This window comes from Apiotrichum porosum (genome assembly GCF_003942205.1).
Source record: "Apiotrichum porosum strain DSM 27194 chromosome Unknown scaffold_8, whole genome shotgun sequence".
NCBI lineage: Eukaryota > Fungi > Basidiomycota > Tremellomycetes > Trichosporonales > Trichosporonaceae > Apiotrichum > Apiotrichum porosum.
In genome coordinates this window covers 1,226,171-1,249,315 of record NW_021167115.1, presented here as the reverse complement: position 1 = coordinate 1,249,315, position 23,145 = coordinate 1,226,171, and the positions used below count along the sequence as shown (strand labels likewise).

General features: G+C 57.3%; 12 protein-coding genes and 2 non-coding genes across 14 annotated transcripts; 12 read left to right on the top strand and 2 right to left on the bottom strand.

Annotated features, from left to right (window-relative positions):
• Nucleotides 1–3,784: 3,784 nt before the first annotated feature.
• Nucleotides 3,785–4,144, top strand: EHS24_009223 (uncharacterized protein; the record flags this gene model as incomplete). The annotated part of the gene is made up of 3 exons (XM_028624514.1): nucleotides 3,785–3,892; nucleotides 3,953–4,026; nucleotides 4,093–4,144. 3 exons carry the CDS (start codon nucleotides 3,785–3,787, stop codon nucleotides 4,142–4,144), a joined length of 234 nt encoding a protein of 77 aa, XP_028475586.1.
• A 355-nt stretch (nucleotides 4,145–4,499) lies between these two features.
• On the top strand, nucleotides 4,500–5,174 carry EHS24_009222 (uncharacterized protein; the record flags this gene model as incomplete). The annotated part of the gene is made up of 3 exons (XM_028624513.1): nucleotides 4,500–4,819; nucleotides 4,887–5,063; nucleotides 5,114–5,174. 3 exons carry the CDS (start codon nucleotides 4,500–4,502, stop codon nucleotides 5,172–5,174), a joined length of 558 nt encoding a protein of 185 aa, XP_028475585.1.
• Nucleotides 5,175–5,396: 222 nt separating this feature from the next.
• Nucleotides 5,397–5,810, top strand: EHS24_009221 (uncharacterized protein; the record flags this gene model as incomplete). The annotated part of the gene is made up of 2 exons (XM_028624512.1): nucleotides 5,397–5,713; nucleotides 5,756–5,810. 2 exons carry the CDS (start codon nucleotides 5,397–5,399, stop codon nucleotides 5,808–5,810), a joined length of 372 nt encoding a protein of 123 aa, XP_028475584.1.
• Nucleotides 5,811–5,998: 188 nt separating this feature from the next.
• On the top strand, nucleotides 5,999–6,372 carry EHS24_009220 (uncharacterized protein; the record flags this gene model as incomplete). Its single annotated transcript, XM_028624511.1, has 2 exons — nucleotides 5,999–6,249; nucleotides 6,312–6,372. 2 exons carry the CDS (start codon nucleotides 5,999–6,001, stop codon nucleotides 6,370–6,372), a joined length of 312 nt encoding a protein of 103 aa, XP_028475583.1.
• A 329-nt stretch (nucleotides 6,373–6,701) lies between these two features.
• Nucleotides 6,702–6,967, top strand: EHS24_009219 (uncharacterized protein; the record flags this gene model as incomplete). The annotated part of the gene is made up of 2 exons (XM_028624510.1): nucleotides 6,702–6,838; nucleotides 6,904–6,967. The coding sequence occupies 2 exons, from the start codon at nucleotides 6,702–6,704 to the stop codon at nucleotides 6,965–6,967; spliced, it is 201 nt and encodes a 66-aa protein (XP_028475582.1).
• A 203-nt stretch (nucleotides 6,968–7,170) lies between these two features.
• On the top strand, nucleotides 7,171–7,532 carry EHS24_009218 (uncharacterized protein; the record flags this gene model as incomplete). The annotated part of the gene is made up of 2 exons (XM_028624509.1): nucleotides 7,171–7,418; nucleotides 7,469–7,532. 2 exons carry the CDS (start codon nucleotides 7,171–7,173, stop codon nucleotides 7,530–7,532), a joined length of 312 nt encoding a protein of 103 aa, XP_028475581.1.
• Nucleotides 7,533–7,716: 184 nt separating this feature from the next.
• Nucleotides 7,717–8,155, top strand: EHS24_009217 (uncharacterized protein; the record flags this gene model as incomplete). The annotated part of the gene is made up of 2 exons (XM_028624508.1): nucleotides 7,717–8,018; nucleotides 8,092–8,155. The coding sequence occupies 2 exons, from the start codon at nucleotides 7,717–7,719 to the stop codon at nucleotides 8,153–8,155; spliced, it is 366 nt and encodes a 121-aa protein (XP_028475580.1).
• An 866-nt stretch (nucleotides 8,156–9,021) lies between these two features.
• Nucleotides 9,022–10,376, top strand: EHS24_009216 (uncharacterized protein; the record flags this gene model as incomplete). Its single annotated transcript, XM_028624507.1, has 3 exons — nucleotides 9,022–9,340; nucleotides 10,006–10,270; nucleotides 10,322–10,376. 3 exons carry the CDS (start codon nucleotides 9,022–9,024, stop codon nucleotides 10,374–10,376), a joined length of 639 nt encoding a protein of 212 aa, XP_028475579.1.
• A 482-nt stretch (nucleotides 10,377–10,858) lies between these two features.
• On the top strand, nucleotides 10,859–14,291 carry EHS24_009215 (uncharacterized protein; the record flags this gene model as incomplete). Its single annotated transcript, XM_028624506.1, has 2 exons — nucleotides 10,859–10,883; nucleotides 10,921–14,291. The coding sequence occupies 2 exons, from the start codon at nucleotides 10,859–10,861 to the stop codon at nucleotides 14,289–14,291; spliced, it is 3,396 nt and encodes a 1,131-aa protein (XP_028475578.1).
• A 169-nt stretch (nucleotides 14,292–14,460) lies between these two features.
• EHS24_009214 (uncharacterized protein) lies at nucleotides 14,461–15,016 on the top strand (the record flags this gene model as incomplete). Its single annotated transcript, XM_028624505.1, has 2 exons — nucleotides 14,461–14,600; nucleotides 14,824–15,016. The coding sequence occupies 2 exons, from the start codon at nucleotides 14,461–14,463 to the stop codon at nucleotides 15,014–15,016; spliced, it is 333 nt and encodes a 110-aa protein (XP_028475577.1).
• Nucleotides 15,017–15,200: 184 nt separating this feature from the next.
• On the top strand, nucleotides 15,201–15,553 carry EHS24_009213 (uncharacterized protein; the record flags this gene model as incomplete). Its single annotated transcript, XM_028624504.1, has 2 exons — nucleotides 15,201–15,418; nucleotides 15,469–15,553. The coding sequence occupies 2 exons, from the start codon at nucleotides 15,201–15,203 to the stop codon at nucleotides 15,551–15,553; spliced, it is 303 nt and encodes a 100-aa protein (XP_028475576.1).
• Nucleotides 15,554–17,884: 2,331 nt separating this feature from the next.
• EHS24_009212 lies at nucleotides 17,885–17,990 on the bottom strand. The gene has a single exon. It is a non-coding gene; the product is annotated as a tRNA-Leu (tRNA).
• A 1,735-nt stretch (nucleotides 17,991–19,725) lies between these two features.
• Nucleotides 19,726–19,817, top strand: EHS24_009211. The gene has a single exon. It is a non-coding gene; the product is annotated as a tRNA-His (tRNA).
• A 2,292-nt stretch (nucleotides 19,818–22,109) lies between these two features.
• EHS24_009210 (uncharacterized protein) lies at nucleotides 22,110–22,490 on the bottom strand (the record flags this gene model as incomplete). The annotated part of the gene is made up of 1 exon (XM_028624503.1): nucleotides 22,110–22,490. One exon carries the CDS (start codon nucleotides 22,488–22,490, stop codon nucleotides 22,110–22,112), a length of 381 nt encoding a protein of 126 aa, XP_028475575.1.
• Nucleotides 22,491–23,145: the final 655 nt, after the last annotated feature.

Sequence of the window (23,145 nt, the reverse complement as noted above, 5' to 3'; positions counted from 1 at the left end):
GGCTCCAATTCTGAGACTGCGCGTCGGACAGGTTCAGGCCCCAAGTGGCGGAGGGAAACAGCACGCACAAGGGTGCAGGCCACGTACTTTTACGCAAACATTCGGGTCGTGCCGTACAACCGCCCACACATTCCTGGCCGTGCATGGGTTCAATGCTGCAAACGCTTGTTACGGTAGACCCAAACATGGTGACGCAGAGCAAAGCCTGCCGTCGCCGCTTAACATGTCTGACGTCGTGAAACATGCCCTCACTCTCCGCTGATCCGCTGCTTGCCACATGCTGAACACATGTGCCCGGGACGCGAACTAGGCCAGGCCCCCCCTTTTTTTTCTGACCTGGGTCCTGTTTCGCGGCTCCGTATGCAATAATGTCATGCTGTGATCCTCACACTCGGGCGTGCACACTCCCACGCTCTCACTTTTGCCCGATGTGTACAGTAGCTTGCGGTTCTACAGTGTCCTGGTCATGTATCCTGGCACCCTTGTGTTCATGGGCCGTGCCCACAGGCCACAGGCCGCGCCAGCCCTTTGAGCTCTCCCTGTTCAGTAGCGCCAACATGGAGTCGTCTCCACGGCGCAGCCACTTGGGATCTGGCCAGGAAAAAAGCGGAGAGCGGCCAACGATGTTTGTATTAGACGCCGCAATTCAATTGACAGGACACGCCGACGCGTCATTCATCGCGCAAAAATCCCTGCCAGGTCGACGCCAGGTCGACGCCAAACGACGAGCGTGTGTCCCCCACCTCAACCTTGTACCCAAAGTACTCAGGCAGCCTTAGAAACCCTGAAAGACAAACAAACATCGCAGAGGTGCTCGCGTGCTCGCGAGCGGCAGAGCGTCGAAAGCAGACCCAAGAGAGCCAAGAGCCCAGGTGTACAGGTGTGCGTGAGTGAGCTCTGTTTAAGCTCGCTTTCAACGCCAACACGCGTCAAAGGGAAGGCACCGCCGCCACACGAGCCAAACTTGGCACTCCGCCAGAGCAACGAGGTCATGCGTGTTTGTCGAGGCTGCAGGGATCGGGGTCTATGGAGGTAGGACCTGTATTCTATTCAGGCCTGATGACTGGGAGCTCCTAGCAGGCGTCTGGTGTCGATCTTGCGCAATAGAACCAGGCTCCAAGTGTCTCCTCTCGCCGAAAGACTGCCGGTTGCCTCCCGTACCAGGGATTTCCTGATCTCTTTGCCCCGCGCTGCCCACTGGCATTCCAACGACGCCTCCTTACGCGTTAGGAAACTGGTCTTTGCTATGACAATCGGCCTTCATCAAGTTGATCCATCAGACTAGTGGCAGGCAACATTGACGACAATGTCCGTGCATTGGGTTATTGGAGCAAACAACGGTCAGGTTGAAATGCCCATTCTATTGCGATTTCCGATGATCAACCTTCCCTTACATATGTCTTTGATGGTCGCTGTCACGGTGGCTCCACAATAGGCTGGTTAGCTTGTTACTCTTCACCGTTTGCGCTATGCTGCGCTTCCGTGACACTCAGTCCTGATACCAGCGGGCCAGCGGGCCAGCGCCCAGCAAACAAGCTCACATGCCAAAGTGGCATCATGGCGGCTCAGACTCACACCCGCACCCGCCCCACACGCCACCTCCGCAACGGCCGGCGTTCATGTCAGTACGCGTTCCCTAGACACACCTGCATGGGTTAGAGCGTACACAATGGAGTACAGGGGAGACTGCAGCGGGCTGGCTCCGAGACAATGTAGGGCTGGGGTACCTTTTTTGATCTCTGTACCTCTACGCAGTTCCGGCGGTACTGGGAACGCGTCCTCCCAGAGGTCGCCAGCAAGAAAGCCTAACTTCGAAGGGCAAGTGCAGAACAACAGGACACAACCTGGTCCGGAATTGGAGGGCAGAGGTCCATTGAGGAAGGTCCGATATGGTCCTCTTTCGAGACGCGCTCGGTACCGCGTTGCCGCGAGATGGAGACGGGAGAGTGAGTCCGGGGTTCGCATTGGAATGCGGCGCCACCAGGCCCCCCTTCGGGGTCGGAAGCAAAGTCGCTTCTCGGCGGCGGCGGCGCGGCGTCGAGTCCTTGGATGGCGTCAGTCGCCGAGCAACCCATACAGGCATTCGACTCTCATGGCACGACGCGTCTCACGTCGCTTCCCGGCGGGCCGCAAGCTGTCAGGCCCCAGTCCCGAAATGGGGAAACCGTACTGGACGCGCCCGTTTTCCTTACATTTGTCCGGCTTGAACCGAACACTGCACCTCCGTACCGCTGGGCAAGAGCCCGAAGGTCGGCGGACACGCACATGCTGGGCCCAGTACGCGGAGGGATGCAAGAATCCAGGTCCGATGTCGCTCTAGGGTTTCGTGAGAATGAAAGCTTGAATGAGTTCAAGGTGGTCTTGGCTTCCGACTCGCGTCACTGCCTCTTTTGGCCAATGCGTTTGCTCCATTGAAGGCAGCTGATCTGAACGTTCAGAGCGTGTCCCCGCGACACCGACGAGGTGCTTCAAGGCCACTTTGGCTGGAGGTCGTTCCTCACAACTGGGCGTTTTTCGCGTGGCGGTCGTCCTTTAATAACTCTAACTCCCGCCGTGCTTCCGCTATATTAGCTACATGTATGCATTGTATGTACAATGTAGCCAGACCTGCTGTTGGATATTGATCCTGGAACTTCCGGGATGTCAGAAGGAAGTCGTCGACGCGAGACATGCAGCGATCGCAGCGAGGATGTAGAAGAAGCCATGTCTGGAGAATGCCACAGTGTCCTCTTTGTCTTTGTGGCATTGACCGCGTGGTCGTCGGCTGCCGAAGCTTCTTCAGAGGAGGTTGGGGATACATGCGGATCGTGCAGACCTGCTTGCATATGCCTAGAGAGACCCAACCACTCTAGAAGCCACAAGAGAGCGATGGTGAGGCATGCGTGTACAACGGAGAAGAGCACGGCCCAAATAATTGATTACGTAATGTGTATTTAAACCTGGCATAATGCCCTGGATTAACCACGTACATTACACTAAGTGCCGGGGTTCTAATCCAGGAAGAGATCTGACATGGGGGCAAAACAAAAACACTGGCCAGTGTAGAAAGGAGGAGAAGGAGCACAACGACCATCTTATTGCCGTTGGCGCAATAGGGCATAACTGATATGAGAGGGAATGTGGCCCCGACCTTGAACCGAAGTGTAGTGCGTCTGTCATAAGGAAGAAAGGGTATTGGGGGTGGTGCTGTACAGGGGCATGTTGGCCGAGACAAGTCGCGGAGACGCGTAACGCCACCAGAAACGCGAACTGACACAGTGTGGCTGGCCTCGAGCTGGGCAGTTGGGGTTGACTGGATCACTGGCACATGAAATACCTGGTTACCTGGTTATGTTGCATCTGGTGCATAGAGGCCAGCAGGCCAGCAGGCATGCCGGTACTCGCGCGACCGGTCGATGGCGTAGCGTTCACTTTTCCATCACATTGCACCGATTCTTCCAGGAAGGAGGACCTGACGTCACTCACAGCTAGGCATGTGCAATATTCAGCCCTCACATCTATACGTACACCTACACACCTACACACCTACGCGCACAGCCATACTCCCCGTGATTCCATGTCCAGATATGGCCTACCACGACTGACCATTTGCATTCGCCACCCACGTCAACGCATTCAGTGCAGCCTGAACCACTATGCCACGCGCGAATTCCAACAAACCCAACAAAACCCAAGACACCACCACCCGGGATGTCAACCCCTACCCCCCTCACAGGCGGCTCTCCTCGTCACCGAAACCTAAACACACCCATCTTGATCCGGAACTTACCACACCGAGACGAACATGAAGACCAAGCTCGACCCGGATTCTGACAACCACGACCTGAACCCGAAAACGGACACCTCCAAGGCCGACTCGAGTACCGCATCCCCAACCTCAGGCAGAGCTGCGGTCAGCCGAGAGTCGTGAACAGGCGACGAGCTTGAAGCCATCTTTACCCACGTCGCGAAGAAGGTGGGCGGTCCGTTGAGCTTTGAGGGAGCCGTGGAGGGCCGCACGGGGAGGCAGACGTACATGGCGTGGCGGTGAGTGGCGGACGGTGTGGAGCCCATTCTGATATACTTCAGCCAAGTTGTGCAACACACGTGTAGGAAGGCTTTGCAGGCAAAGGGAGCGAGTAACACCGCCAAGAAGGAGGGTTGAGAAGGTGGAATCACTTGTGCATAATGAGCCCAGTGCTGCACGAGCCGTGTGCCATCAACGGGTCGGCTACTCGGCATGGTTTTAGTCCACATTTTCTCCAATTTCCCAATCGCTTATGAAGTGTCAATCCCACCCTGAACCACCGTCGCTCTTCAACTTAAGACTCTCTCTCTCGTGGATAGACATTTGAGCGCATCTCTGTCAGCACTGTCTCGAGTCGCACGGCAGATGCTGATGTCATGTGTGGACCCCTCAATGATCCATCACACACATCAAGGGCGCCGGCAGCCATTGTTCTCACCAGTGGGCACACTTCCATGCGCGGACTGCAATTCTTCACGTCACACATTCACCCATGCCTCGCGCAAAGAACACTTCCACCGAAACGAAGCCGTACTCTCGGCCTCCCCTTAACGGTTCTTCGTCGTCTGAATGCCCCAGCCATGACGCTGGAGGCGACAAGCCGATGGAGCTGACGGAGCGTCGCCGCGTCCGCAACACAAACATTACTGCGCCCAACAATACCACACAGTCCAATGGCTCCGGCACCGGCAAGTGGAACGCTGAAGAGTATGTGACCCTCTTCATGCACGTCTGCACCTGGGGCGGGAGTTCAAAGCACTTTGAGGGTGCAGTTCCCGGCCGTACCAAAGCCCAGGCGTATGACTGTTTCAGGTGAGCCCCGACCCCGCAGCACTGATGGCCAAAGGTGTTTGTTCCGTCACTGATGCAATGTCTACAGACAGGTGATCAAGCCCTACCTCCTCAAGTCCGTCGCCGAGAAGGCCGCCACCTCCAAATGGTCTGCAGAGGAGTACAGGGCTCTGCTGAACCACGTCTTTCAATGTGGCGCGAGCTCGTCGACTTTTGGAACAGCGGTCCCGGGGCGTACCAAGAACCAGAGCTATGATGCCTTTCGGTGAGTGTCTGGTAGCTTCTTCGTTTCCATCACCTGACAAGCAATCACAGCCAGGTGCTCAAGCCCTTCATTTTCACCAAGCTCGAGGAGAAGGCCAGCGCCAACAAGTAGGCAGTGATGTGATGTGCCGCGGTTCTCCGGGACCAAGGTGTACGGGGAAGGGGGTCGTTGGGGTGTGGCAATGTTCCATAGGGAGTAAGTGATATACGCCCTTTAAATGTTATCATGTGCCTCTATCCTCGCCACCACAACTGCAGCGTCCTTCTTATCATACTCTCTTTTATCACTCCTGGACACCTCGTACTTCAACCGCAGATCAAACACACACACAACATGCCCGCCGCCAAGCGCACTGTCACTCTCGTCCCCGTTGATGGCGAGGACACCAAGATCAAGCTGGAGCTCGACTCGGACCAGGAAGAGAAGAAGCCCCAGCCAAAGGACACCAAGACCCCCGCCAAGCGTCCGGCTCCCGAGCCCAAGCCCACCAAGGAGCCCGTCAGGCGTGGCCGCCCTCCGGGACCAGTCAACCGTTGGACGTCGGACGAGTACAAGCTGGTCCACGCGCAGGTCATCAAGAACGGCGCACGCAACTTTGACGACGGCATTGTGCCCGGTCGTTCGGGTCAGCAAGTCAGGAATGCCTGGGTGTGAGTCAAGTTAATGACGTCCCAAGCTGACTGGCAATGCAGCCAGGTCGTCCTCCCCACCTGCTCCAAGGCGCTCGAGGAGAAGGGTGCCAGGTAGGCTGACTTTGGCTGGAGTTCGAGGCTGGGATCTTGTAGTATAGGATGGAAGCGTGCAACACGACATGATTGATGTCATCAGCGTCCAACTGTGTGCCCCTTACAGGACGCCTTATCCTCCTGTCCCAATTCTTCTTCTCACAGTCTTTCACAAACGCTCAACATCCATATTCCTCTAAATCACCCACTATGTCGTCTTTCAAGCGCAGTGCCTCGATGTCTCCTGATGACGAAGATCTCAAGCCGATCCTCGAGTCCGATGACGACGTCAAGCCCTCCATCACTAAGCGCGCCAGGAGCTCGTCCGAGAAGCAGCCAGTCACCAAGTGGACGTCAGAAGAATACAAGCTCATCTTCGAGCACGTTCTCGAACATGGTCCACGCAAGTTTGAGGGTGTCGTCCCCGGTCGTAATGCCAAGCAAATCGCCATGACTTGGACGTGAGTGAGCCTTGTGGCGCAATGGTAGCGTAGATCTGCGGCGCTGATGAAATGCTACACAGTCGCGTCGTCAAGCCTACTTGTCTCAAGGCTCTGGAGGAGAAGGGGGCGGCCAAGAAGTAGGATATACGTGTGGTGTGCTCAGTGTGGAATGGTAGATTGGTGATGTGAGATGATCAGACACGGCACTGGGGCATGATGTGTTCAGAGTAGTACATAGCGGGTTGAACCCCCCCGGTGCGCCTGCTGTCGTCGACGTCTCTCTTCTTCCTACCCATTCATTCACTCGACCAGTAAAGCAACAATTTCAACGGCTATCTCATACAACGCAACACCTCCCAAGCCCGCGGCTGCTGTATCCTTGGACGACTAAGCGCACTGCACGTCAGAGACACCACGGTTCCACAGACACCTCCACCCAAGTACCACACGACTTCAAAGTCTCCGTCATAATGCAGGCCCAACCCCGCCGTCCCTGGACTGCCCAAGAGTACGAGCTCATTCTCTCGCACGTTCTCCAGAACGGTCCTGGCAACTTTCAGGGTGTGGTCCCTGGTCGTAGCGTCGACCAGATCCGTATGACTTGGACGTGAGTCTTGCGTACAGTACAGTACAGTACAAAATGTGGCAAGGCTGACGCCACCTCCCGACAAGCCGCGTCGTCAAGCCTACTATCTTCAAGAGTCTCGCAGACAAGGCTGGAGGACACCAGACCTAGGATATGGATATAAACGGCTTGTTATGGGCATGCACTAAGTTGCATGACCCCAAGATCGGAGGAGGAGGTGTGTCAATGTGATCAGCCGTGCCCCATAACATGCCATGTGAATCATTTGTCCCCTTCGCAACATTCTTCTTTCGCCACTCCTCGATAGCCCGCTCATATCTAACACAACACACAACTATACTTCTTACTACTCCATGCCACCTACCAAGCGCTCCCTCTCCATGTCCGAGGACGAAGACCTCAAGCCCAAGCTCGAGTCGGACGGCAACTTCCAGCCCTCCACTGCGAAGTCCACCAAGAAGCCCGCTACTGGCGTCACGCGTACGGCGTGGACGGGAGAAGAGTACAACCTCATCTTCGCGCACGTCACCAAGCACGGTGCACGCGACTTTGAGGGTGTGGTTCCTGGTCGCAACCTCAACCAGATCCGTAAGGCTTGGGTGTGAGTACAGAGTGGTGGTGTGGTGGGATCCAAACGCTGACGATATGAAGCCAGGTCGTTCAGCCTACATGCAAGAAGGCGCTTGACGAGAAGGCTGCCAGCAACAAGAAGTAGTGCTACGGATATGCGTTGATTAGTTCGTGCTGTGCTGTGTTGATAGGGAAGGGAATGCACGATGCACAATTGTGGGCTGGGAGATGTCATCAGCAATACATACACTGTCCATTTCCGCCACACACAACTACTGATGTCACCTTGCCAGCCCCAGCCGGGCATTCTTCCCACCACACACTCCACCATGCCCCGTGACAAGTCTTCCAAGACCGAATCCAAACCTTACACGCGGCCTGCAAAGCGCGAACCGTCAGCCAGCGACAGCAGTGAGAGCGAGTTCAAGCACACTCCCAAGCCCAAGCCCTCAAAGTCTGGCTCTGTCAAGCGCGAACCCAAGGAGCCCAAGGACAGCTCTGTCAACCGGCCCTGGACCGGCGCCGACTACCTTGCTCTCCTCGACCACATCCTCGAGCACGGTACTAGCAAGGCCAACCTCGCCGACGCGGTGCCCGGCCGCACCAAGAGTCAGGCTTACGACGCGTGGCGGTGAGTCTTTTGGCGCGTTTGGCCAGTCGCGCTTGAAATTCGGCGAAGAGTTGCTGACAACCGTTTTTCAAAGTCGCCGCGCGCTCCCTTGCATCCGCACCGCTCTCATGGCGAAGGGCAACAAGGAGTCCAAGTGATCGTGACCGTGCAACAGGTACACAGATGCAGGTGTGCAGGATCGTGCAGCTCGAAAGAAGGCGCCACTGCCTCTTGTCGCTATTCCGTCGTCACCTACGGTCAGCATAACCTGGGCTTCTTGGAACAACATCAACCTGGGCTTCTTGGAACAACATCTCTTCCTCACGATCAAACTCAAGACTGGGCACCAAAACTTCCAGTGCGTGAGTGAGGTTTGGGCAGTCTTCGATACCATAGCATTCCCTCACGTACTCACACTTCATCTACAGATAAGACGAGTGGCGAATTATTGGCCAGTCCTCAGGCACATGTCAAGAACGACTGACACCACTCAGATAGGTCACGCTGAAGGTGAACGTCAGTTGGCAACACTACTGACCACGACCATGCAACTAAACAAATCTCCTGGACCCGAATCCCAGGTCTACCTATGGCACATTCATGCTGGCAGTGTCGGCCCCCGGGTTGCGCTGTAAACAAACGGAGCCCACTTGATGACATCATTGGATTTGCCACTCAGCCCCACGCTTACTATTCTCGTTTTCTCTCTTTCCCCTCGCCTTTCAACCAGCATGGCCATCCTATCGCCCCCTCCAACATGATAAGTAACACCGCATTGGACCCCGACAGATACCCAGATATCCTCGACCTCGTCATTGCGTACGCTGCAGCCGATTCACTCCTCCCCCTTCGATATGTCTCGCGCTACGTGAAGAAAATTGTGGATCGACGGCTCTTCAACCATATCAAGCTTAGCTCGTCGGCTAGCACTGGCAATATGGTAGTACTAGAGAGTTCTCGGCGGATCCCACTGTTGGAGCGGCATAGGAGAAGGGCGAGACGGAACTCTTTTGCGTTATGCGCAATGACAGAAATCAAAAGCACGGCGCAAATCAAGATCGACGGCGAGCTACACGATGGCCGCACAGAGGGCCTGTTTCCAGCTGGTGCAGACCTGCGCGATGCACTGCGACATGTACGCCTCCTTGACCTCCAGGATCTCGGCGGCCTCGGCCTGGTTGACGCTATTGGCGTCAATGCGTCCACCGTGCGCATGTCGCTAATGCCCACCTACCCCACACCCGCAGCAGAGCTGGAGCCCGTCGCGTGGCCGGCGCACCTGACTCCATCCACAGTCTGGGTTACCGTGCTTCCCAACAACCCAGCTCCCGTAATCTCGATCCGTGGGCGCCGGATCATCCTTATCGTAATCTATGATGCGGAGGGCTACCGAAATACGGCCCAGTGGTACCCACAAGTCTTCCGCCTTGAAGACGATCAACGGCCTGGCGAGGTTGTGTTGCGATGGGCCCCATTGCATAAGACGGCGATTTTGAATTCGGCAATATCAACGGGGCTGGACACACTGCTTGCTCCATTTTTGGGACTGGGGACCCGGCTTACGGCTGTCAACCCACCACACGGCTGGGTGATGCCTGTTGGGACAGTGGTCATGTCCGAGGATGCTTGGGAGGCAGAGGAGGCGTGTGAGAATGAGTTTTTGTTTGGTCCGTAGAGAGTGGACCATCCGCAGTCGTGTCTGCTGTTTAAGACTGAGAAAGCCACGCAGTCGGGGCAAGTCGGATCACATCCCAGCAATTCAGCAACGCTCAGATCTCGAGCTCGCACTCTCAACTGTGCTTCTCGCACGTTTGGAGGTTCGCAAATACACATCCTCTTCACACCTCTTTCCATCTTTCCATCTTCCACTTTCCAACGAATAGTCGGTTCATGCCCTACTGCCCACCCCCAAACCACCCTGCTGGCCTCTCCGGCGTCCTCCACCCTCACCCAAAGCACCCAAAGCCCCCCGTTTTGAAATGGTGCGAAGTCCGTACAGCCTCTCCAGAACCAGAGGAGCTCGACGACAGTAGCGAGTCGCCCACCCCAGCTGAAGCGAGTCCCAAGAGCAAACCCGCCCACCAGACCAGCAAGACCACCCAACCAAACCAAACCATTCAGACCCCGCCGCCCCGAGTCGCCCCGCCCCGACCGTGGGACCAGGCAGAGTACACCCAGCTCCGCGAGTACGTGACCCTTCACGGGTCCAACATGGAGAGTCTCCGGAAGGCTGTTCCGGGGCGCGACGCGAACGATGCGTATCTCGCGTGGATGTGAGCTTGGTGATTGTTGGAAGCTTCGGTCGTGATGCTAACCCCAGCCAGCAACGTCGTCCAACCAGCGTGCAGCGAGGGCACCGTTGGTAAGATGGCGACGTAGGCGTCCACAAGCTACAAGTGGGGACGAACACAGTATATCAGGTGCCGTATATTGTACACTCAGAATAATGTGATCCCTGGCCGGGCTGTGAACAGGCCCAGGTGAGGTGGCGAACCGTGAGCACCGGGAAGAGTGACACACTGTCTCGGTGGCCCCGTGGTCTCGCACCGTAAAGTTACCGACATGGTCTTGGTCACATGAACCCAGCCCGCTGTCGATGATGTAAAAGTATTTTCGCCAGCGACCTTCGTGGACGCATTGCAGAAGAGTGCTCCCATGCCGACGTCGATATGATAGAAGAAGAATGGAGAGGACTATAAACACCCTGTACAGTGTCGATCTGCGGAGGCGGTCATGTCCGAAATGGGCCCCGGGTGGACGGACGCCGGATGTGGGGGCAGCTACCAGTAACCGGGGATGGGTGGTATAACTGGGTCCCCATCGCTCTCTCTCACTCTTCGACAACAACGCTTAACACTGCCATGTCACAGCTAGACTCCTCGAGCGGTGAGTGTTGACTGGACTGCTCTGAACTAACTGCCAGGTCGCTCGTTGAGGATCCTCATTGCGAACCGCGGTGAGATTGCGCTGCGCATCCAGTCATCCATCCTCCAACTGGGCCATGTTCCCTTGGGCGTGTACACGGCCCAAGAAGGCCACAACGCACCTCACCTTCGCCACCTGGCGGTCTCGTCGTGTATTCTGATTCCAGGCCATGGTGCAGCCGCGTATCTTGACATTCCAGCATTCATCGCGGTCGCCAGAGCAGCGTCGGCGGACGCCGTCATCCCTGGGTACGGCTTCCTGTCCGAGTCGCCTGCGTTTGCCCAAGCCGTCCTCGATGCAGGCATGATGTGGATGGGACCCCGGCCCGAGACTCTCAGTCTCTTTGGTGACAAGTACCGCTCCAAGCAGTTTGCCGACGAGTGCGGCGTGCCCATCCTCAAGTCGACTAAAGCCAATGCGAGCCTCGACGACATCCGCGCGTTTGCGACCACGCTCCCGGCTGGATCAAAGGTGCTCCTCAAGGCTCTTGAGGGTGGCGGTGGACGCGGCATTCGCATTGTCAACGATCTCACCAGCCTCCAGGCCGAATATGACAGTTGTCGCCGCGAGGCCATGCTCGCGTTTGGCAGCGACAAGGTCTTCGCCGAGCCGTTCCTTCAGGGTGCGCGACACATCGAGGTCCAGGTTGTGGGCGACGGCAAAGGTGGTGCGCGCGATGTCGGCGAGCGAGAGTGCAGTCTGCAAAGGCGCAACCAAAAGCTCATTGAGCTGTGTCCCTCCCCAACACTGGTTCACCTCCCCGGCCTCCGCAAGGCCATCATCGAGTCGGCGCTCACGATGGCCAAGAAGGGCAAGCTCCTGAGTCTCTCAACATTTGAGTTTCTTGTCGTCGCAGAGGCCGGCCAGTTTTACTTTCTCGAGTGCAACCCTCGCCTCCAGGTTGAGCACACCGTCACCGAAGAGGCGTACGGAATCGACCTCGTCGCGACCCAGATCAACCTTGCGCTCGGTGCGCCTCTGTCTGCCGTCCTCCCGCCCATACCACCGATCGCGCCTCGTGCTGCCCTGCAGTTGAGAATCAACGCTGAGCGATACCAGCCAGACGGCAGTGCGGTGGGCACAACGGGTACTCTCCGTACTTTCCTGCCTCCAGGCGGACCTGGGATCCGCGTCGACACTGCGGCTCACCCCCCGCTCGCTACAGGCTCCTACAAGCAAGGCCTTGACTTTGACTCGCTACTCGCCAAGATTATCATTGTCGGCCCCGACTATACTAGTACAATCTCCAAGGCCAGACGTGCATTGGAGCAGCTCCGCATCGCCGGTGTGCAGACAAACCGTAGTTTGCTGCTTGCCCTCACCGAGGACCAAGGCGTCGTGGACAACCAAGGTGTCAGCACCCGCTACGTTGAGATCAACGCCGGTCGGTTCTACGAGCGTGTTCAACTCCTCGAGGCACAGTGGCACGAGGACGAGAGCCACGCCTCGGCGGGAGTCGAAGATGAGGCGGTCAAGACCCTCCCACCGGCTGGCTCTGGACAAGCGTACATCAAGGCCCACCTCCCTGGCCGTATTGTCACACTCTCTCTCAAGCAGGGCACCAAGATCAACAAGGGCGACCAAGTAGCCATCCTCGAGAGCATGAAGATGGAGCACACAGTTACCTCGGAGGTCTCGGGCACGATCCTCAAGACGTACGCGGAGGAAGGCGGCCAACTCGCCGACGGTGAGGCCTTGGCGCTTATCGAAGTAGACGATGGTGCCTCCGACTCTGGCGCGGCGACTGCAGCCAACGCCCAGGTCGACCTCGACTCCAAGCCTGACTCGCTCCTCGAGCTCGAAAGGGTCCGCGCAGAACTGGAAGATGACAGCCCCATCCGCGCAAAGGCAACCAAGAGGCGACGCGACCGCAACTTCCGTACGGCGCGCGAGAACCTTGCCCAGCTGGTGGACAGCGGCTCGTTTACCGAGTATGGCGACCTTGCACTCGCCGCCCAAAGGACCCGTCTCTCGCCGCAAGCGCTGGCCGCGACGCGCAATGACGGTGTCATTGTCGGCTGGGGCAAGGTCAATGGCGGCCGCTGTGCTGTGGTCATGTACGACTATGGCGTGCTGGCCGGTACGCAGGGATACTTCCACCACGTCAAGCTGGACCGTATCTTCGAGTCGGTGCTGCACAACCCCGCCCCCGTGATTGTGTACGCGGAAGGTGGTGGCGGGCGGCCGGGCGACGTCGACTTGGTGCACCAAAAGGTGGCTGGGCTGAATACGCCGTCCTTTATCCTTGCTGCCAGGTGTAATGCGCGCGGTATTCCCATCATCGGTGTCGCCAACGGATACCTTTTCGCTGGAAACGCTGCTCTACTGGGAACCTCGGACTTCATCATCGCGACTACCAACAAAGGCACCTCTATCGGTATGGGTGGTCCAGCCATGATTGAAGGTGGCGGTCTGGGCGTGTACGAGCCCGACGAGGTGGGGCCCGTCCGCGAATCGCACATGAGCAACGGCAACGTCGACGTGGTGGTGTATGACGAGGCTGAGGCGACCACGGTGGCCAAGGCTCTTGTGGGATACTTTATGAAACCACCCATCAAGGCATTCACCTCGGACTCGCACTGGTATAACAAGGACGCTCGCTTGTTCCGCCACACCATCCCGACCGACCGGAAGCGCGCATACGACATGCACCATATTCTCAACCTCATCGGGGATGACGGCACCGACTTCTTTGAGATCGGCCCACACTGGGGGCAGTCGCTCATCACAGGCTTCCTCCGTGTCCAAGGCCAGACAGTCGGTGTGGTAGCGAGCAGCGTGCTTAGCCAGCTGGGCGGCGCGATTGATGCCCAGTCGGCCCGCAAGGCGATCCGCTTCCTCAACATTCTCACCAAGACCCGCGTCTGCCACCTCCTCGCCCTGTGCGACACGCCGGGCTTCATGGTTGGTCCAGCGGCCGAGAAAGAAGGCGGCCTCCGCGCGTTTGCCGAGTACTTTGCGGCGTCGGCGGCCTTTGTCGACGCCGGCGGTCGCGTGTTTGGCGTCACGGTGCGCAAGGCGTACGGATTGGGCGCACAGGCTTTGCTCGGAGGCTCGACGACAGTCCCCTTCCACAGTGTCGCGTGGCCCACGGGCGAGTTTGCGGGCATGGGCATCGAGGGCGCCGTCAAGCTCGGCATGCGCAAGGAACTCGAGATTATCAATGACCCCGAGGAACGCAAACGGGCCGAGCAAGGGTTCATTGATGAGATGTACACGCGCGGACGAGCGATCAACATGGCTCAGTGTACGGAGATTGACTCGGTCATCGATCCTGCAGAGACTAGAGACTGGGTCGTGCGGTGCTTGGCATCTGTTGAGCCCAGAAGTGGCTTTGACGGGTTCAAGCGCAGGGGACCGAGGTTGTAGACGATGTGCAGACGGTAGATGAAATGAAGATGCCACCAATTGCTGTGCCACTGGCCACTGTCTGGGAACAGAGATAGATGGGTACACGGCCCACTGTGGCGCCAGCGCGCCAGCTGTATGATGGACACTGCCCATATACACAACTCATCTTCTCACTGCCCCATTCACTATGCCTCGCTCCAAAGCTCACTCCGACCCCCGCGGAAGTGATGACGATGCCGCACCCGATGCCAAGCGACGTGCGGTGCCCGACAGCACCACGGGTGCTCCAGCCACGACCACCGGCTCCAAGCGGTGGACCAACGCCGAGTATGTTCAGCTTTGGGAATCAGTCAACGCGCACGGCACCCATGGGAATGCCGCATTTGAGAGCGCTGTGCCGGGTCGTACGAGAAATCAGAGTTATCAGGCTTGGCGGTGAGTCTTGGGTTGTGAGCAAGAAAAGCAACGGGTGGTGGTGAGAGTACCGCCTGGACAGTGCATTGCCCTGCCATCAGTGGCCCAGTCATGTTGGTCAATAGCTGATGGCCAGCTGTGTCGTCGAGCCATACATTCGCACCGCGCTTGAGACCAAGCCCACGACGACCCGCGGTGAGCCCAAGCCAGCCAAGACCAAGACCAAACACACCGTCAGCAAATCTCCCAAGGCCAAGCTCAAGCGTGAGCTCAAATCCGAAGCCGAGGGCGAGGGCGAGGGAGAGGGAGAGGGCGAGGTTGGCGATTAGGATCTTGATGAGGAATGAGGTCGCAATGACGTGACGAGATGGGGGCCAGGGCGTGGGAGGCGTGGCAGACCGGATCGATAACTTGTGATGTAAGATGATCTGCTTTGTCCCACTCTTCCCACCTTATACCTCCAACACCTGCCTCTGCTTCAGAGCTCAAGCCTGCCGCTTCAAAGACACCGCCATGCCCTCGTCCGACATCCATGTCAAGCTCCCCGCCTCACCGCCTCCTCAAGGCAGCATAGCGCCGCATACCACCCCCGATGCCGCAACCGAGCACCGTATCGGCGCGTGGACGGGTGAAGAGCTCAACGTGCTCTTCCAGCACGTCATTCACCATGGCAAGACCGACTGGGAGCACGCTGTTCCAGGTCGGACCGCGAACCAGTCACGCCAACAATGGTGGGCAGCCTACGAGAGGCATGAGGGTTGTTCCACTCATCAGTTGGCAGGAAGAACAGCCTTGAGCACCAGATTACCCAGTTCATCAAGGACCACAAGCATGACGCGCACCACAAGCACGGCGCCCAACAGTAGGCGTACGACCGCAAAAGTCAGTACCCAGGCAAGACGTCAGCAAGAAACATGTCAGTAGCCAAGGCTGTCACACGATGAGTCTATGCATACAATGGGGGGATGTTGGTCGGTCAAAGGTATCCGCGCATAGGCGCGATACAGCGAGGGAGAAACCGGACGTCACCTCGCAGCTCTAGCACTTATTATAGGCTGTTTGGCTTTACTTGCGCTTGGTCGCCTTCGCCGGCTTCTTGGCTTTGGGATTACGCTTGCGGCGCTCGAGACACTGGGGGCAAATCCAGTTGCCCTCCGGCGCCTTGTCGAGGTTGAGGCACGCGACGTGGTACTGTGTGATGTCAGCACATACGTCTTATGTGTGCTCTTGTCACTCACCCATTCGATCTCGCAGTCATCATCATCGCACCCGATCATCTGATTTTTGTCAGCTGTGACCATACACAATGGTTAACTGCACTCACCTCGCCGTAGCTGAACTGGCGACATGTGCAGTAGACCTTTGAATCGACTTCGTTATCGCCACCAGTAGTGTCGGCATCGGCAACGTCAAAGTCTTCAGCGGCCACCACCGCGGTCGCCTTTTTGGCGACAGCGGCGCCACCGGACCGCTTGGCAGGGCGCTCCTCCTCCTCCAGCTCTTCGTCTTCCTCGTCTTCCTCGTCCTCGCCGCGGGCACGCTTGACACCGCGTGCTCCGCGCTTCGGTGCGGCACCTGGTGGCGGAGCGGTGGTCTTGCCCGCCGAGCCCTCGCGCGAGTTGCCAATGTCAATACCGAGCGCTCCACTGGGCGCGAGAGAGTCGTTGGACGCAGTGACCTGCATGGGCTGGCCCTTGGGGCGGCGGGGTTCGTCATTGTCCGAGTCGTCGTCGGAATCCTCAGCAGCCTTTTGGGCAGCACGCGCCTTGGCGGCGGCGGCTGCAATCTGGCGTGCGGTGCGAGGTCCTGGGTCGGCCTGCTTGCCATATGTGTTTGATGCGACGGACTCGGATGGTGACACGGCACGGGCAGTCCTGTTCGGTCAGCGCCGGACTGCGTCATGAGTGTGTGGACTCACTTTTTCCTCTTCACTGGTGCCTTCTTCTTGTCATCCTTGCCACCGTTGACACTCGACGCATCATCGTCGTCCTTGTTGATCTGCGTCGCGCGGTTCTTTTTACGCTTAGTCGGGGTGCCGCGGTCGTTGAAGGGCGAGCCCGTTGCGCGACCACCGCGACGCGTGGCCGTTGGTGCTGGTGCCGCAGGCATGGTGAGGGCGACAGTGTAAGGGGAAGGGGGGTTGTTGTCGAGCAGGGTCGAGGCGGCCAAGAGGTCAGAGATGTGACGCTGGTGGGCCATGATCTACACATCCGTCAGCTGTGGGGGCCCAAGGGGAGCAGCAACACTCACTCCGTCGCATGCGCCGCCGGCGACGCGGATTTTGTCATCACCGCCGAGCTTGTAGCGAGCGGCCTCCTCGGCAATCTCCTGGAGTAGCTGAAAGCGCTTCTCGGGGCCAATGCGCGGGTTCTGCACCCAGTCGATGAGTTGATGCAGCTTGCGCTCGAGGTTGCAGAGGGTGGCTAAGGGCAGTCAGTCATCATGTGGAGGGAACGTGGTGGAGGGAAGTTGGAGGGAGAAGGTGGTCCCCGTCGGCGCCATCCACAAACACTCACAGTAGAGGACAGCACCGAGCTCGTTCAAGTCGCTGTGGACGCGTGTGAGCTCAACAGGGATCTGGTCGATAGTATCCATAAAGTCCTGGATGATCAGGATGTCCTGGGCATCATTGGGCGGGGGTGGTGGTGGGGGAGGCGTGGGGGAGATTGCCCGCACGACCGCAGCCTTGGGCGGCATTGTAGGTGATTGTAAGGGGTGATGGGTGGCAAATGGGGGTGTTGATTGATGCTAAAAGGTGGTTGCGGTTGTGGATGCCGTTGTGGGTAACGAGCAAGGTGGGTGTGATGGTGAGCTCTCGAGGAACCAAGCCGGACACAAGCAAGCCGGAGATCGCGCGCAGTCAATTTACACGTCAGCATTTTCTCTCCCACGGAATCAAATTGCCACCGTTATCATCCCCAGGCTCGCGTGTGGCACCTTGGCTTCACGCACATCCTGACCATAAACTCGATACATTTGCTCAGTGTACAACGCAGAAGCCTTGTTTCCAGCTGATATCTAACGGCAAGGACTGGATTAATCTGTAGTATCCTCTGATATTCTTAAAATGCATCTGAGCACCTGAATTCCCCCGCTGTATCACATTTCCTCACCTCGGCCTCAGGGAGGTCATTCCTCATCTCCTGGACCCTCTGCGAACCTCAAAAAGTTGGCTTGGGAGGAACTGAATCCTCTTCTGACGAGAGTGGGATTCGAACCCACGTCCGAAGACTGCGGATGAACTTCTGAAAGAGACAGAAGAAAACCTTAACACAGCGCCTTAGACCGCTCGGCCATCTCGCCGAACACGTCCACTTGTTTTGAGTGTGGGAACAAGCAGACACCCACAGCGTGCCAGCGAGAAGAAGTGCCATATCTGTTGTAGGCAAGGGACGGAGGGCGAGAGTGAAGCGATGTTCTAGGACCAGTTTTACTAGCTAATGGCAGAGTTTCCATAAACGGCGCTGAGCAGGGACGTGCCAGCAAGAAAAGAGTGTACCCTTGAGCTTCCCATGGAGCACGCATGCCACTGGCAGTGGAAGTTGCTCATTACGTGGAACAATGCCTTCTTGTGCGGGGGCACACATGGGACGCCACGGGTAAGTCACAACTGTGGTGTTACATCTACCTGCTGGTCGCTTCTTGTGTGAGTTTATAATCTGGTTCCAGGTGGCTCCTAGTCAAGTCCCGCGTGGGTGCCGACGCCTGTGGTCAGCTGAGCTGTTGGAGGCAGAGACTTCAGGTTTTTGGTGGCAAAGGGGGCGCCGTTTTGCGGCAGCAAAGTCTAGAGGGTGCCCATGGCCTGTGACCATCGTGAATGAAACGCCACGAAACCTGGTGAGGCCGACTGCTTTGACCTAAGGGTGTTGGTATCATGCCGGGACACGGTGACTGGAGGGTGCGTGTGTTCGCGGCCGGTGACTACGAGAATACCACGGTCATATTACAATGCGCAGCAGAGACCGAGTCATTCCACCCGGGATGCCAGCTACGGACACGAAGCAACATAGTTCCGTGTACGTCAATACCAATACCGAGGCAAAGACAACATATGTACAATAAAGGGCTTGGCTAACGGCAGAGCCATGCTGCCTCCTTGAGTGGGAACAAAAGGATCTCCTTCAACTTCACAGGCTCAGGTAGCTAAAGAATGACTTGCATGGCAGATGGGAGGGGAGTTCATATGTACACTTAAGATGCACCATAATGGTCTCTGCGGCATACTTGGGGATTCAATGTCACGTCTGGATGGAAGGGGGCACCTTGTAATGCGAGTAGGAAGGGTTTGTTTGTTCGACTTCTCCGCCCAGCCGATGCAGGTTCATGTAGACTTTCGAGCTCTTTCGCCGCCGCCTCGTGGCAAAACTACCAAAGCCACCTGGCAGCTAACAATATAGGGAACATGCTATTTTGTTTGTCGGTATGTTCTGACCCCCGGGCGGTGACCCCGCAGACCATCGCCCCACAGATCGCCGCCATAAGAATAATCGGGGAAAATCTTCACAAATTCAGCATCTCGCCTACTGCACTTGTACACGCAACGACCTCCGCTCCCATATCAACCCTTGTGCGACGCATATACAGTGTACAAAACACTATACTAACACCACTCCGACCATGCTGTGATCCAAACGTTCCTGTGGGCCTTGTCAGATGTCAGTTGCTCGTCTTCAGCCGACCAATATGTGCTCATTCCTGTCACTGTCCCTCTGACTTCGACATGTTGGACAACCTCTCCCCGACATACCATATTCTCCCCCTGATAGAGTGATTGGGGCACATGTGCAAATTGCAGCCACCAGCTGCGCTCATGCCGAGTTCTGTGTTTTCGTCTCGTCGCCTCGTCGGCTTCCAGTATCGTCGCCACTTCCCGTCGCTTTGCGTGGTCCCCAGTGCCACTCCATTCTTTGTGAGGCGACACAAAATTAGGGAAAACCCCAGCGGCTCTTCTGAGCACCCTGATGCACGTCGTGCGGCATGCATCGGCCAGAAAAACTCCAGTCTCCTCAAAATATTGGCCGGAAATTGTCGTCCACCAGCTTGTATAGTGTAGGTGGTTATCATTGGTCGTTGTGGTTCGCAGCAATCTCATCATCTGACCCGACCGCTGTTCGACTCAGCGTGCGAGCACGTCCCTGGAAGCGGCCTCTGTCTCTTCCTCTCTCTTTTGGTCTTTTGTTCTGCAAGGAAAGGAAGGGCTTGCATACCACAAACATTGTGAGTGGACGTAACTATTTTCAGTGTCGGTATTTTCCGTGCAATTTTTCTCCATTTTTCTTTTTTCATGTCTAGCATTCAAGGAGCATCAAGATCCCTCTCTTCTGACCCTGCCACTGAAATAGCACTGTTTGGGTCCCTGTACGTCGTAGTGCGTACTGATGTTCTATTGAGGGCGTTCAAAGCTTGCGTGGATGGACGGGGAGGACAATTCACAGACCGCAACTCCCTTCAAACAGTGCATCGAGCGGATCCCCGGTGGCGAGGGTGCATTTGAAGGGGGGACATAGATCTGATCATGGCCACCCTTGGCCCTTGGTCATGTCTCGGCACCGATGTTCGGCCACTCGAGGTGAGGATGGCTTCGGAGTAACATTGTTTCTGGGCATGTATTTCAGAATTGAAAAAAATAAAAGTGCCAACAAGGGCCTGTGCTTTGAATTGCGTGGCGCTGCAGCCTCATTGTTCGACCATGCGGTCGTTGCCCCGAGGCACGTCAGAAACAAGTATGAGATCCTTCCCAGTAGCAGAATGGAGGCAACACAAGTGGAAGGCACCCGCGGCTCAGCTCGTAGGCAGGTGGCGAGAGGGAGAGAGCAAAAGTGAGGCGCTCGAGAAGGATGTGATGCGTCAATGATAATCCGAGCTCCGACATCAATAGACCGAGTGGACGGACGACTGTGCGCACACTATTCTGACACCGTGTGCCATTGCTGCGGGACGCACTGCAAAAGGCTGGTGAAACGGGCCTGCGCCTCACCCAAAAGGTGATACAGATGAGATGCAAACGGGTCATTGGACAATACAAGACGGATACGTTCAGGACGACACAGGAACACCGTGTGTTGGATTTTCTCTGGGACAAGGACCTCGCGAGAAGCACAATCGATCTGTTCTGGTGCGACTGTTTGGCGCAAGATCTTTCAGGTCCAGGGTACAGTACTGCCCACCGTGCGGCCCCGACGTGAGTCAACGGCAAGCGTCTATCCTGTGTGTGCCATTGAAACTGCGACAATGACCCATCGGGTGCGAGAAAAGACCGAGTGTGTGGACGCTTCACCGCCACACATGAGGCAGCGTACAGTGATGTAGACGTAGGCCAAGCCACTCCTAATGAAGTGCATGCATGTGTGGTGTTGCTGGCGTTCAAATCAGCGCCGTATCTCGGCTCGCATTCTCACATGGACGCCGCTGACACTAAAACCTAACTGCCCCCTCAACCAGGTTCCACACGCCCCCTCCGCGCAGGTCACAAACAGAAAACAACACGGCCCGCACACATCGGATGTGACAAGCGAAACGAGCATGACAATGGGTGGTGACACGCCGCCCCCCGTCGCGAAGCATACCAAGACCGAGCCATGTGAGACAGGACACAGAAGGCGGTGTGTCTTGCCGAAGGTCTTTGTGGGGCGGTCGAGGCACCCACAGGGTGACGGGTCCGAGGAGGCCGAGGGAGGCGAGGCTGGCTGGCGTGAGTGGAGGAGGGGTTAGACGGAGGCGGGCGGCGGTGTGAGCATGGTCTCTGCATACTTTGGGCTGTCTCGGATGCAACATTAGGACATGAATGTTCGCTGTACCTTGGCGCATCATCCCTCAAGTTCCAGTTGGCAGTCCCACTGGCGTCGTTTGCGCTCCTGCACCTCGTTTCGCTTCCAGATGGCGTCGCGCCAGGCTTACGCCACGGTCGTGTGCGGTGGTAGGGTGGCAAAGGCGTGCCGGAATGAGCGCCGCGATCCCATGAAGAATGAGTGTATCACATCACATAATCACAACATTGTCGCAACGTGTAAGCGGGCACCCAAGTGTCCGACCTTGCTGTCTCCTCGCCGTTTGCATATATGCAAGCGACTTCTCAAGAGCGTGATCGCGTGAACGGCAGTAGACGGACCGGGCGCCACCGCTAACGGCCGCCGGAGCTGGCGTTTGGCGTTGGATCCGTGCACAACTCTGGCGCACGGGCACTGTCTGGCATGTCTGGGCCATCAGCTCAGCGTAAGGATTGGGGTGACGCACATGGCCCAGCGCGCCACGGAAGGTCTATTGCGGCCTGACAACAGACGGCAGAGGACGATTATCGGGCCAGCGGCCAGCGGGGCGTGGCAACATACCACGCGGTGGCTTGCTTGCGGTCGTGTCCAACGCCCCCGCTTGGGTGACCCTTTTATGGGTGCCGCCGCACAGTGCAAACCGCAGTACCCAAAATCACCGGGTGTGTCCTGGGATCCTGGCCTCCTTGGCGTCCACGAGGGTGCACCCCATCTGCACAACTCCACCCAACATGACGGTGCGAGAGCCTGAAGTCGTAACAACCGAGAGGGCCAAGGCGTGGATGAAGCCCAGCCGCCTCACGCCGCCACGCCGAGCGCCTGGTGCTTTACCCACACTTGGATAGAGTATGGCGCAGTTCCCAGTTTGCACTGTTCGCTGCGCACACGCATCATGCGTGCGGCACATCACAAGCCCGTGCCAGGCGCGGCCATCGGGACCTGGGTTTGAACCTGGGCGATCGGAGTTTGCGCCAAGGGGACGAGGGCAGGCAACGGCGTAGGCAAGGTCTTGCAGGATGACTGTAGCATGTGGCATGTTATGTGCAGTGGGGTTAACGAGGTGATTTCCCTTGTTTGGGTACGCCAAGCATCGCTTACCGGTGGCCGGTGGTGTCCTTGGCTTTTGCGTAGTTTATGGGTATAGCTTCTCGAGATGTATCCGAGCAAGTGTGGTTCTACCATGGCCCATACCGTACGCCTCTGCTCGGTAAGATGGAGAGCCGCACAAAGACCCCGGTGTTCCCAGGAATGGGCTGCCAAATGAAACGAAAACGATGGCGCTCCAAAGAGCCATTGACAGGCCGCCGCTAGCCTCAGCCTCGGCCTAGTCATCGGCCCTCAGGCCAAAGCCTCACAGCCAGACAAGAGGCTAGACAAGGTCAGAGGTCAAGACCCCCAACTCCCGAGTCCGAGTGCACGTCAAGTCCGAGTCCGAGTCCGACACCCGAAAGCTTGATTGCAGACCAAGGTCCAACGAAAACCATGGCCAAAAAGCCACTAGGTGGAGTGAGTGTGTGGCAGTTGTTACGGTACCTGTGGCCGGCAATTTGACGCCACCTTGGATGTTAATGCCTAGTCGCCGCCTCACAAGGCGAGACCAGGCCGGCCTGGGCTGACCTGAGTGAGTTGGTTCTTATGAGGTCAGTGCGATCAGCGCCAAGGCATGGCGAACATGTCAAAGTCGGGGACGA